The sequence below is a fragment of the Cladophialophora bantiana genome (assembly GCF_000835475.1).
Source record: "Cladophialophora bantiana CBS 173.52 unplaced genomic scaffold supercont1.8, whole genome shotgun sequence".
Lineage (NCBI taxonomy): Eukaryota > Fungi > Ascomycota > Eurotiomycetes > Chaetothyriales > Herpotrichiellaceae > Cladophialophora > Cladophialophora bantiana.
In genome coordinates, this window is record NW_015971582.1 from 673,374 (window position 1) to 686,779 (window position 13,406).

The window sequence follows — 13,406 nt, forward strand, 5'->3', positions numbered from 1 at the left end:
GCAGTTTAGCGTCCAGGGCGCAGTCACCCACAGTCCACAGCCTGGGCGCACGCAACGCTGCCTTGCTAAGTATTGTCGTTACTTCGTCGTTGCTGCTCTTCTCCCTCTCAAATAGGTTCCTTCCACAGCGACGACGCCCAACGCTGTCCAAGTTGAGCGGCAATTGGACGTTCAGGAGGCTAGAGAATCCTGGAGTCACCCGGCTGCGCTCGTCGACAACCTCGGAGCCATGGAAACATCTTCTCCACGCTTTGATTTGACCGACAATGACTTGCAGATGGGCTGCGAGTGGCCCGCCTGGTGCCAGAGTCCATCTGCATCTGCAGCTAAGCAGCTTGCTAGCTGCTCGCCTGGAAAGAGCAGATGATTCGCTCCGATGATCATTCCTCAATGGATTATCCCGTCATACCGCATCTCCGAGATGGGCCCAGCCACTGTGCTTCAGGTGTGTGCAGTTTGTGCAGAAGGTGGGATGCACAGAGTCCCTCCATCGCCTCTCGCTGCAAATAACGTGGGCCACCTCCAGCAGGCCCCTTGAACCTGCCTCGTGCCTTTGGGCCTTGAATCTATGCCATACACCAGTCCTGAACTGCTTACTCGGCTCCCAGTACAATGTCTCATTCTCTAGCTGGCGATCACGATCCAAACACATTGCCTACATCCAATCCGCACCCGACCACGTACCCGCAATTCTTCCTCTTCGGCGACAGCATCACTCAATTCTCCTCCCAGGTCCTCTTTGCTTCCCTAGCCGAGTGGTACTCCCGCCGTCTCGATGTCCTCAATCGAGGCTTCAGCGGCTACACGGCTCCAATGGGCTATGACGTCCTGCGGCAGTTTTTTCCCTCAGATACCGCTCCGTCCCCGACCACGCCGAGAGTACAGTTGATGACCGTCTTCTTTGGTGCAAATGATGCCTGCCTCCCAGGCCATCCCCAACATGTTCCTCTTGCCAGCTATCGACAGGCGCTTAAATCCATAATAACCTTCCCGGGCGTCAAGCTGCACCAAACCAAATGTCTCCTTATCACTCCACCACCCGTGGACGAATGGCAATTAGGCTCCAACGAGAGAACGGCAGAACAAACAGCGATGTACGCATCTGCCTGTCGGGAGGTAGGGAAAGAAATGAGCATCCCAGTTCTGGACTTGTGGACAATATTTATGAGCAAGGCAGGATGGCAGGAGGGTTCAACGGGAGCACTGGAAGGAAGCAAGGATGCGCCCAGGAATGAGGTCTTGGGAAAGTTATTGAACGATGGACTACATCTCACTGCCAAGGGCTATGAATTGATGTTCGAAGAATTGGTGCAAGTGATACAGCAGAAGTTGCCGGATCAACTTCCGGAGAAACTGCCCATGATATTTCCGGATTGGAAGGACAAGCTGGGAGTTCTGGGGTAAATGGTAGCTGTTGTCGAGCAACTGGGCCCAAAAAAAAAGGGGTTTATCGGCAGTAGAAGACGAGCTTGTAGAAACTAGATTCAATTTTAGGCAAGATTCTAGAACAGGGATCGGCTTCGCAAGACAAGGATACACCCGACTCGACGGAGCATTCTGTTTACCGCCATCCCACGAAAAGAGGAAAAGGAGCGACCAGAAACGAATCTCAAGCATTTGGGGCCCGCTGCGCCGGAGAGGAGAGAGTGTGTCGACCCATTGCTAGATAATGAGAGACTCTGAGGATCAGACATGAGGACAAACAGAGCAGTCCGTGGTTCACACACGAACCTACTCCTCGTCACTCTCCTCATCGCTCTCGGCTTCATCGAGCCACTGCAGGAACTTCTCGGCAGCTTGACGCACCTTGCGGCTGGTGCTGATGTCGACGTATTTCTTGCTGGCCTTCTGACCCCAGGCTTTGGCGACCTCTTCGCTCAGCAGGTCATTTTGGTAGTAGCTCAGCAGGATAGCCGGGACTTGAGGGATCAAAGCTGGGTGGTCATTGCCGACAAAACGCTCCGTGCCACCGAGGAAGGCCTTCATGTGCTTCTCAGAGTCGCCAATCATGGTCTTGAGCATGCTGGCGCGCTTGGGAATCTGTTTAACAATGTTCTCGTCGAAGATGGTCTGGGCGAGAACCGTGAGCGTCTTGTGCTTGTTCTCAATCCCTAATTCTTTGGCCTTCTTGTAGATGTCCAGGTCGTCGACCTTGCTGACGGAGCCCTTGGCTTTCGCTTCATCGATAACCCAGGATCCAAGTTGATCGTACACATTGGCACCATTTTCCTCCCCTTCTTCCTCGTCATCGAAGGCAAGGGAACGCTTCAACTCGGTCGGAAGTTCTTTCGCACGAGCAGCGACGGCTTCGGCAGAGGTGTCAACAGCCCACTCCTCATCCTTGGGTTCTCCGTTGGTGTGGGCCTCGATGCTCTTGGCGTCAGCATTGATCTGCTTGGTGAACTCGTCATCGCTGCCAGCCGCGAGCTCCACCTCCCCTTCATCGACGTCTCCCTTGTCAGAGTTGGAGTCGTGGGGACTGCCGCCGTTCATGGAGCCATTCTCCTGCGCCTCGGCCTTGGCCCGGTCACGACGAGACATCTTTTCCTTCTTTGCGCCTTTCTTTCCACCCTTTGGTTCGTTCTTGAGAATGAATCCACTCAATTTGTGGCGTAGGTCAACCTGAGTGCGTTGACCACATGCTTTGCAGTCCAACAAAATGCGTCCGTCCTTGATGTTGATCTCGGTCTCGGGATTCTTGCATGATTTGCAAAGGACAAACTTGGAGATGAAGCCGTCCAATGAGTCTTGCAACTTGCCGGCTTCGTGGGCTCCGTTGATGATCCAACGGTCATCCTTTGGGTTGGTGTTGGTCTGGGCACCCAACTCGAAACCGAAATACTTGATAATGTAGGCAGGAGGACGAGCCAGAGAGGCCGAGACGCTGGGAAGGTTGGCAACAACGGTTCTAGCGAGACAATTAGCATGCTTTAGGGTGTAGGAAGAACAGATGCAGCACGTACTTGATGCCGTTTCCTTTTCCTTCAATCTTGGACTGCAAGCGCTCCATCTTGTAGCGGTAGAAGGGATCGGTAACATCCCGACGGATATTGATGGTAGCCATTTTGAGGGATGATGAAATTCTCTTTTCTTATTTTTTCCAGGGATTTCTCTTGAGGAAAATATTGGGATCGAAGAACCAAGGGCCTTGATATCTCAGGCGAACACAAGGGGCAGCTGGTGGTTGGCGTGGGTGTGGATGTTTGCGAATCTTTCAAATTGACCAGACATACGTGGATTTCACCACTGAATTATGAAATGTAACATGAAGAAAACGGTCACCAGCAGCGTATCAACCATAGGATGATCTTGCGACACGACAAAGATGTCTTTTGGCCGGAAATATGTCCAGCTTTTGCTTGGTTTTGGTTTTGGAGGTGTGAAAGACTGTCCGATACATGAACAATCGAGGCCTGCGCTGTGACTGCTGAGGCGTTTGCTTCTGCGTAGGATGGGGTGAGTTCTGCGGATTCGACAATCCGAGCAGGAGGAGTTAGAATTCGGGCTCAAGATTGAGACAATACTGGGATCCTGGGGATGTGATGATGATGAGATTATCTGGCGAGAGCGAGAGATTCTCGACCGCTGACTAGGGTGGAAGTAATGACGATGAGAGAAAAGAGAAAAGAGTCGAGGAAGGAGGCGAAGACAAATATTATTATGGCGGAACTAGGCGCTACGTCTGGGTAGGGACTAGGGCGAGGATGTTGGCTGCGCTAAAGGCCAGTTAACCAGAGTCACCGAGGAGGACCTGGACAGAGGCTTACCAGCAATTTTTGTCACCGGGGGGAGGTTCGGATGGGCAAGGCGAACTGCAGGAGGCTGCGTTGGTTGGTGTGCATGAAGTGGATGATGGAATGAGTGGACGAAATGAAAAGTTGTGCCCGGGTCGTGACGGCGGCATGTTGGAGGGCGAGGGCGAGAGTGACACCAGTCGAGCTGCATAAAAGCCCGGGACATGTAGGCGGCAGACAATTGATTGAACAGATGAGCTGCTGCATGGGCAACTACCTGGGCAGAGGGGCACCTCCCCGAGCATCACTAGCACTTCCCTGAGCGCCTTTCGAGGTACCTACCTCCTACCTTGTTAGGCCTTTGGGTGCCTATTCCTAACATGCGCCGAAAGGCTCACACAACAATTTGCACGCTGTCCACCTTGACCACGTGCTACAACACGGAGCTAATCGTCTGTGCCATGGGCCAATCTTTGCGTCCCAAGGAATGGTTTTCGGAAGGTAATATTCATTCATGCCGAGATGCTCAATTCGTTCGTGTTGTAGGATTGGTGGGAAGCTTTGGCACAAGCAGTCACGTGTTTGCGCCCAAAAAGTTTTACCGAGACAGCCCGAGCAGGGCACCTCAGAAATGTCCTGGCTAAAGAAGACTTTCTCGGACTTCGTCGTTCATTCAAGGTTCAAAGCTCCAATCCCTCTCATTGTCAGTCGTTTCACAGCAAGACATATACTTTCAGTCACTCCCTTACCTATTCGGCACTTGTCTCTTTACCGACCAATACTTTGCGTAGTGGCGCGCGCTTTTGCCGATGAACTGCGCGGATTGGCTCACTGTGACCGAGAGCGAACCAGTCCAAGTTACCCGGGTATCGTGGAGAGGAAAGATATAGAATACCGCGACATTGCCCCCGAAGACTTAGTGTGGCTAGGTGCAGGAGTGTCTTTGCTTTTTTTGCCCCTTCTTTTTCTTCCATTGATCATTATCCTGTTGTGAAGGAAGCCCTTAAGACAGGCATTGAGTACATGGACAACGAATTACTCGAGAGCCTCTTGGTTAAGCAGAGGATTCTTGAGCGACTTGGAAGGATGACCGAATATGCAATCTGAAATACACAATCAACCGTGGACTGGTTCTCGAAAGGCTAGTGGAGAGCTTAAGAGATCGACTGAACGATCTTCGAAAATGCAGCAAGTTACCTTCTTCCGAGGAGGCATTGAGATGGTCAATCCAGGCAGCAGAGGGATCTGCCTATATGCAGGAGAAAGGCGTTATTCAATATGATATGGCCTGTCACAACCCTCCTCTTGGATAAGCATGACAATGTCAAAGTTCTGCCATTTCGGCGGGTCATCAATCGACGGCTCCATTCCTCGAGCACAGCCTGAGAATATCGCGGTTCTGAAAGTGCTTCGAGAAGAGACAAATACATGTCCAAGAACAGGTGCGATCGATGGTCTCACACAACTGGTGATGTGCTTCCTAGCGCACAGGTATCAGATTGCCTTCCTCTCCTCTGCTGCCATTATAACCATCACTCTCGCAGCAATAATGCTACGTCCCTCCGGCAGACTCCAAACCCGATCTCATTCGTAAGGATTACCTAGAGTCTCTCTAGGGGATAAATACCTAGGGAGGTGCTAGAGGATATTACTAGGTGTAGCTTATTTTAATATACCTTGCTTTGCTCCTCCCTTCGCACTCCTTCACATATTGGGTACGGCAATGTAGCTTTGTGCCTTCTTGATTTGGGTGTCCGCAGAGAAGGTAGATTTTTTTTATTTTTATCGTGACTGCTTGACACTCTGTTGCCGCCTGCTTGCATCCTATGTACCGGGCGGTTGCGTTTGTGTACTCTGACCTTTTGTTGTTGATGGGATTGGGCGAAACATGTTTGACAACCTGAAGGATGGGACGATAGGTCGCAGAAGGTAGAGCAACGAACCCCAATTGACCCTGCGCTAGCGGGAACAAAGAGGCGATTTCATGCAACCACTGCTTGGTGAGAACATTGGAATGGAATACATGGCACTGGCTGGACTTGTCAAGTCGACTTGCAGATCCTCGTCCTGCAGCTCTGATTCAATGAAGTGTTATATCGCAACCGAAGGAGACATGCGAGTCGTGTTCAGGAGCGCATTTTTGTAAACCATTTCCACTTACCAGGATGGCAGTGCATGGCTCACGTCTGCTGTCCACATCCAAGTTGCTAACAAGGCCTGTGTCACTCTTATAATCAAGAAGGGTAGCTCCCGTCACTTACCAACTCAACTGATGAATTTGTCATAAAGTGCTGCAACGGAGAGTACCTCTTGCTCAGGGAACTTCTGGCGAAGAAACCAGCGCATGACGATCCCGCCGTCGAAGGTCAGGGAGTCATTAGAGATGCACTCTGGGTGCAAGAAATTCATTTAAACCAGGCTTCTTGGAGAGTGGCGATAGGAAATGTGGTAGCGCGACTGATATAGAGAGGATGCATCAGCACAAAAGGCGCTTCTGAAAAATGCTTCATACGTCACGAACTGGATTCTCCTTGGTGTCTCTGGAGGCGCAAGAATGACGAAAGTACCAAATGATCAATGATACGGATTGACAATGACAAAGCCTCACGAAGACTTGAAAAAGAAGAGCACGGGCGTCCATCGAGCAGCAAAGAGAGCAAGACAGAGCAAGATGATTATTCGGTAGTGCTATATACCTAGCACGGTCATTGACTCCCTCCAACGACGGGGCGTAATCAAGACTATTGACAATGGGTCAGTTATACACCTTCCCTAATGGCTATCACTGTGTCCTGGCACTGGCCCCATCAAGTTAAACCACCTGCTTGATTCGTCGGCTGCAACCCCATATTGGAAGGATTCCTGCTCCGGGGATTATCACTTTTCGATTACCTACACATCAGCCTCCTTCCCCGATCACAAATGGGGGCCGATTCTCAGAGTGCTGGTCTTCAACATAAACCATGCAAATCTGAAGCCACAGCGCATCCTCGATACAGTTTACAAATGCTCCTCGTCTCACTAGCTGTTTTTTGGTTGCTGCGGGCGAGAAATTCGAGTGGGAAGACACCGCGCATTTATACCTGTCTCCTCTATTTTGAGGTGGCTGTCTCTTTGTTTGTCATGCCTACACAACGTGGCTGACAGCATCCAGTCTAGCCCTGGTAATCAATGAGAACCACCTGAGGCGTGTTCCAACGGCATCCGTGGCCAGTGAGACTGCAGCCCATTGCGCTTCAGTAATTTTTGACAAGGTTGAGAAGAAAGGTTTTCCAGATGAATGATCCGTCCGTTAGTTGGAGGGCCGTCTCACCGCAGGCATCATCAGGACACGCCTCGGGAGAATCTACAGCTCCCAATATTTCATTGCTCGGGTCCCTGTCAGTCCCCTCTCTAAACCCGTGATGAATAGCACTCAGTTAGTGGTATCACTTCCCACCACTCAGTTCGCATGATATCCATTTGTCGATTGCTGTTCCGTCCGTCGAGGACAGATGCGTTCCTTTCTCAGAAAGACTAATTCGAACCTTGCCGTCCTTCGCCTCCGTTTTCTTCCTAGCACCAATGTTGGTACCAGGATTCCGCTAGAAATAGCCATTCTTTGAAGGGCGACACCTTCATTAAACCGTAACTAGGTATATAACCACTTGGCGGATAAAGTAGCGGCCGTCTTCAAGGCCCATCTCAAATCCATGTGGGACTCATAGGACTCTGTACATATGTACAAGGAGGTCACGGCAGCGAGAAGCCTGGGAGCGAGTATGACATTTCTAGCCGAACTCCTTCCCCTAACTAGCGGGCCTGTGTGGAGTAGTGATAAGCGGGAATACGGCCTCCGCGTGAAACGAGCACGGAGTCTATTCGTTGGACGAACAGCGACCCGCTTTCACCCACTCGGGACTAGCGTGGACGCCTCATTCGACTACTCACCTCCATGACACCTTGAAGAGCCGAACACATGATGGAGGCTTCATCAAGGATTGCAGCTGATACCTATTGCTACGACTCTACCAGAGGCCTTGCATACTTTTCAGCTTTGTCTTTCGCTTGATGTTCGTGTTCCCAGAGGGACCTTGCGAGGAGAAAAGCTCCAGTCAACTTCCTCTGCCGGGATCCCTGGCCATACCACATCGAGCAATTTTCGTGAGAACAGGGTAGGACTCCTTGAGTCGGAGACCGTGGGCTGCGTTTCACCAGTCAGCGTGCTCTATTTGAGGTCAAGTCAAGGATGTCACCTCTGCCCCTAACTCCATTTGTGCATTTGGAGAGGGCTATGCCGACGTTGCTGCCGATAGCGGATAGCAATCTTGTATGATATTCGACACAAAGATGCCATCTCGCCCTCGCCGGCAGCACACTTCCAGCCCCGACGGGATGCCTCACGCGTCAGCCTCACAGACAGTGGCCGAAACGTGAGAGAAAAGTAAAGCCAAAAAAATCTCCTATTTTGGTACAGGGTGAAAATAGGTATCGGTCTCGGTGTGATTACAAGTCTCGGTGAGATCCCCAGAAGATAAATACTGAGTTCGCGTTGGGAGATGTCGGACTTCTTCTTTCTCCAGCACCCAAGCAAATTGATACAGACAAGAGTAAACACCTAGCAAAGAACACACCATGGCAAGTTACGGCGGTCCAGATGGCGCTGAGAGTCAATCAGGGTAAGGAGACGCCCCCCTCTTCGAAGCAACGACACCCTCGTCACTTGCAACAGCCACTGACCTTTGTGATTTCATCCGTTCACAGAGCTCAAGGCGTCCTCGAAGAAATCACCCAGTATCAAGACCAAATAGACCAGATCATCCTCCTGCTGCAGCACGTCGACAGCCTCCACCTCTCCAGCATCTCCAAGGACGGCGACCTGGTGGCCGACTTCCAGGTTATTGAGGGTGAGCTAGGCGTCGTGCAGACCTCGGGTTCCTTCGACTCGGCCCAGTTCGAGCAAGAACTTGTGGAATACGGGGCGCACATGCCGCACACCACCGGCATGCTGCGCAGACTCACGTCGGAAGGAGTATTTGAAGGAAGCGGCGACCAAGAGTTGGAGACGGCTGCGCAAATGGTCCTGGAGTGGCAGTCGGCGACTGGGCAGGAGATTCAGGGAGTCAGCGCTGATTATCACCAATAGCTATCCTGATTTTGGCATGCGAGGGATTTGCGGCGTTTACTGCCCAGTGATGATTGCCTTCCGGGTTCGTTCTGTTCATGGAGCAATCAACATGAACTGCTCCTACATGGGTAACTTTGGATTGGTCGTGGATAGGAGATGAATGTTGATGCTTTCCTTCTTTACAATCTGTATGGCTCCCCTGTTGCCCTTGTGGTGCGATCGCCTACTTTCGACCTTCCCATGGAGGGCACTAATCTCCTAGATGGCCAAGTAAGAACGTCAGAGATGTCGATTAGCGCCTTCACAGATTGTAGCACGGCCAGATCCTAGCTGATTTTAGGTCGAATTGGTTGTGGTGGCAGCTAGTTGTCGTGGTGGGAGAGCGGAGAGGTTGTGGCTGCTTGGGCTCTCGATGTGATAACGGCGTTACTTTACACCTCGTACTCGTTATGTTCCGGTCTAAAGTGCGTCTAAACCGGCTCCGGCCATAACAGCCATCGTCCGCCTCGATGTTTCCTTGCCACGCTGCAAACGAACTCGTGTCATCAATAGGTGGCTTAGTTCCCTTACCGCTGCCTTGACCGCCTGACCTGGAAATTTTCACGGTAAGCTCTTAAAGGAATAAAGCTGAAAAGTTTAACAAAGTGTGATTCGCGCCAGTGAGGGCGGGATGGCTGCTCAAGCCGTCCTGGCCAGCGACCCATAGGTTCAAAGTAGGCTAGGAGTTCTGGGTGCGAAGGACGCTTTCTCGTGAAGTATCCGCAAACAGGTCGCGCGCCGTCATAACGCCATCGTGGAGTCGCTATCTATTTCAAAAGTACAAGTTTCTACTCAAGGCCAAGCTGCATCGCATTTCCAGTCATGAGAACATGAATGTCACGAGCCCACCGTTGTCCCCAAGTACTCTACGCCCTCCACCCGAATCGGGTGGACGGTATAGAAAGAAAAGGAAAAGGCAAAGGACGGTTGAAGCACAAGGCTATCGGTTAACGCTGCCTTAACCTTTTCACGTGACAGAAAGAGGGGAAGCTATAACAGTTCATCTCACCCGAATCGGCTGAGAGAGAACTCTTCCTTTTTCTCAAGCGTTGAGTCGTCGTCAATAGGACTACGTGAATAGAATAAGGCATTCAGCTACTCTAATTCTTTATACCTACTGCGTTGCGTAGGTCCCTGATAATGAATATATATCTTACCAATTAGCATAAACTTCGCTGAGGATCCTGGTCTCAAGATGAACGGCATATCGGAGCCTCGTAGGCGAGCGACACGATCTCTGACGCAGGTCGCTCCAGGCACTACACAAAAATCTTTCTGCTGCGTCAACGCAAGTCGACGGCCAACCGCAGTTTTGAAATAAGCCACCATGAACATGTTTTTGAAGCAGAGGCGATTCCTGAAATCATTTTTAGTGTTTGACATTTCTGAATGTAGCTCTCGAAGCAGGCCCGTTTCGCCCAATGCTTGCGCTAGTGAGAGTCTCATTCGGAGCGCTGAAAGTTGGATTTTATTTTATTATATTATTTTTTTAACTTTTCGAGAGAATGTTCCTCGAAGACGGGGGGGACAACCTGATGAAATTCCTCTGGACTTTCAGAATGCTCGAGCTTCTCCTGATAACCTTGAGCGAAAAGTTGGTAAGTATTTTCGAATTCCGGGTCGATGGATTCTTCAAACCAATCTAATGGGAGGCCAGCAACTATGGCAGTGTTGACAGGATCTAATTTAGTTTTGCCCGCAAGGAGAGTTTTCCAGAGAGCTGCCCTGCGAGGCTTATCCGACGAGGAGGAGGTACTGGGCAGTTTTTCGAGCAGATGAAACCATTCTGAAAATTCTGGATGATGGCCGGGAGCTTTCCGTCTCGTCTACTATAAGAAGCTTGCTGTGACGGCAAGCAGAGAATCAAGACTATTGATAGAATCTAGACAGAGTCAGGACCTCTAACACTACGAATTAAGGCACCTAGACCTACCGAATATCGCCTCCCTAGAATCGCGGAGGCCGTCGAAATGTCCGGATGTCTGGTCATTAGTGACGCTCCAGCTTCGGCTTGTGTGAAGGCCTTCCTGGTACAGATTTAAGTTCGGAAAGACCAAAGTCAGGTTCCCACGAGGATCAGTTGCTGTCGCTTGATTTCGAGCCAGCAAGTGACAGAATTGACAGCGAAGCTCTCCTTTTTGCATCAATCTGGTTATTCCGATGCAGAGATCACGGATAGAAGTCTGATATGCTGGCTGAAACTCATCCTCAGAGTTGTGTTGAGGGCAAGTATAAGATGCGTAGAAGTGTCATCGGACCTAGCACTCTGTCTTCTGCACGTGTGAACTCGAACTGTTGACTGCGAATGAGCAGCTCCTCGAGGCATGCGAACGCTAGTTGATGATCCTGAATGGAGCCATAGCGCTTTCTCAAGCATGCTTGTGCCTGCTCATTGTGATATCCTCCATTCCTTACTTCATCACGGTAGAGAATGTTTTGCCGAGTGTTGCCATGCTTTTGAGGCTTTCAGAATACACGTTTCTGGCTTTCCCCTTCCCGTGTCAGCTTCCTGCACGAAGAGACTCTTACCGAGAATCATCGCACAGAACCAAATTCCTGTAAGGTCAAATCCGTACCAGCCGTAGAAAATTTTGCATCGTCTGGCAAGGGGTACCTCCTGAATAACGCAACCCCTTCGAAACCACGTTCGCGAAAAGGGGTGAAAGAGGATTATTGACCGTGTCTGTGGCCGCTAGGTATGTTAGGATTGGGTCGAAGTCACTAGCTGCAACCTGATCTGAATATGTGCCTTCATAACCTTCACGTTCTTGAAACCTCAGATGATATCGTCCTGAAGCCGCAGAAGCTGTGGTATTGTCCTCAGCAAACACCAAGGGAGACATGACTTCTCTGGCCCCCACCTAAATACAGCCCATGATGGCGACCTGGGAGGGTCGCTCGTTGCAGTCTTGTTGATAGATGCAGACTGGTATACTGTAGGCGAAAGGGGCGAGCCAGATTAAGTTGATGGGTTGCATATAGCGCTCTATGGTCGCCGTCATTTTAGCCTCCATGGTATTGAGAACTCTACTCCGACCCTCTAGGATAGTATCAGGGACCTACGCAATGCAGTAGGTACACAGAATTAGGGTAGCTGAATGCTTTGTTCTATATTACGTAGTCCTATTGACAACGACTCAACGCTTAAGAAAAAGAAGAGTTCTCACCCGAATCGGGTGAGGGGTATAGGAAGATGTTGACAGGGTTGCAAGATAGCCACTGTGGCAAACCACCTGAGACGCTAGCTGTCACACCAATTGCGGCACTTACCTCAACATCGTTGTTCCAACCGACCTGTAACAGCATGGCGACGGAATAGGAGGTTTCAGGAATGCTCTTGTGGTTACAGGCCAATGTACATATAAACAGGCAGAGTCTCTCTGAATAGCCAGGAAAAAAGGACACAATCAACCAGACAGGTCCACAACTCAACCTCTCGTACAACAATGCGGATAGTGATAAATCACAAGGCTTTCTGTACAAAATGGCGAAAGTGAGGTCAAGTACCGGCAATAAGGTTCAGGAGAGATGATAGGAATTATTTCCTAACGAGGTATAAAGATTTGTGCAGTGGGGACACACGAATCCCTGTACCACTTACGTAGTGAATAGTCGAAGTTGGTGTCCCGTGAAAATGGTGCCGAATGCGATGTCCGGAACCGTCCCGTCTGTTTGCCATGGGCTGGCTGAACCCCGTCATCTGCATGTCTCTCAGCTGAAAGTCTGAAGCTACATTCTAAAGGCTCGTATAGTGCGTGATCCAGTTCCAAGTCCCTCTAGCTGTATGACATTGTTCTGAAGATCGGTAAGACAAGACGTGTCGCACCAACAGAAAGACAATGTAATAACTAAGCGTAATGGAAAAGTTACCAGCGTGAATTTGCAAGAGGAAGTCGTGTGACATCACAGACACAAGGCTGGCTGGATCGAGCGAACCCGTATGCTGCGCGACAGGCCTGCTCGAGCTGAAAGTAAGATCTCAGGAGTCTGGCAGATATTTCCTACAATGCATGATGCAACAAGTCAGTTAGCTCTCGAGACAGGGGGGCTTCAAGTAGACATGGCGCTGGCCAGACCGGGCCGTACATTTTGTGGAAAGGCATTGCGGCATCTAGATTCGGTAGAGGTGAACACCTATCTTGGCATGTCGGAGAAATGAGCGGACTAGTTACACCCATGTGCACAACCACTGCGGTGTGTTGGGTTAACCATATCGGCCAGGACGCAAGGTACCCAAAGCGTCTATTTTCACTTGTTGACGGTCCGGCCAGTCGCGTACAGCATCATTTCTAATCAATGATCCCATAGCGAATGACCGTTTGCGTTGTCTCCCGAGGACGCCCGCGACATACAAGAGAGATGAAGCCTGACTAGCCGCATGCTGATAAAACGAGTCCGAAGGCCAGCACAATAACGGTGAGTTGGGGAGCTGCAGCACACACCACCGTCTCAAGCAAGCCCAATTTTTCAAGATCCACACCGCCAGCGCAGAGGATACACATTCTGTGGCTGGCTGAATGGCAGTC

The 13,406-nt window shown here is 50.6% G+C and overlaps 3 protein-coding genes across 3 annotated transcripts; 2 read left to right on the forward strand and 1 right to left on the reverse strand.

Moving 5' to 3' along the window:
* Nucleotides 1-612: 612 nt before the first annotated feature.
* Z519_05891 (uncharacterized protein) lies at nucleotides 613-1,404 on the forward strand (the record flags this gene model as incomplete). Its single annotated transcript, XM_016763631.1, has 1 exon — nucleotides 613-1,404. One exon carries the CDS (start codon nucleotides 613-615, stop codon nucleotides 1,402-1,404), a length of 792 nt encoding a protein of 263 aa, XP_016619955.1.
* Nucleotides 1,405-1,731: 327 nt separating this feature from the next.
* Nucleotides 1,732-3,064, reverse strand: Z519_05892 (uncharacterized protein; the record flags this gene model as incomplete). Its single annotated transcript, XM_016763632.1, has 2 exons — nucleotides 1,732-2,908; nucleotides 2,964-3,064. 2 exons carry the CDS (start codon nucleotides 3,062-3,064, stop codon nucleotides 1,732-1,734), a joined length of 1,278 nt encoding a protein of 425 aa, XP_016619956.1.
* Nucleotides 3,065-8,348: 5,284 nt separating this feature from the next.
* Nucleotides 8,349-8,859, forward strand: Z519_05893 (uncharacterized protein; the record flags this gene model as incomplete). The annotated part of the gene is made up of 2 exons (XM_016763633.1): nucleotides 8,349-8,392; nucleotides 8,478-8,859. The coding sequence occupies 2 exons, from the start codon at nucleotides 8,349-8,351 to the stop codon at nucleotides 8,857-8,859; spliced, it is 426 nt and encodes a 141-aa protein (XP_016619957.1).
* Nucleotides 8,860-13,406: the final 4,547 nt, after the last annotated feature.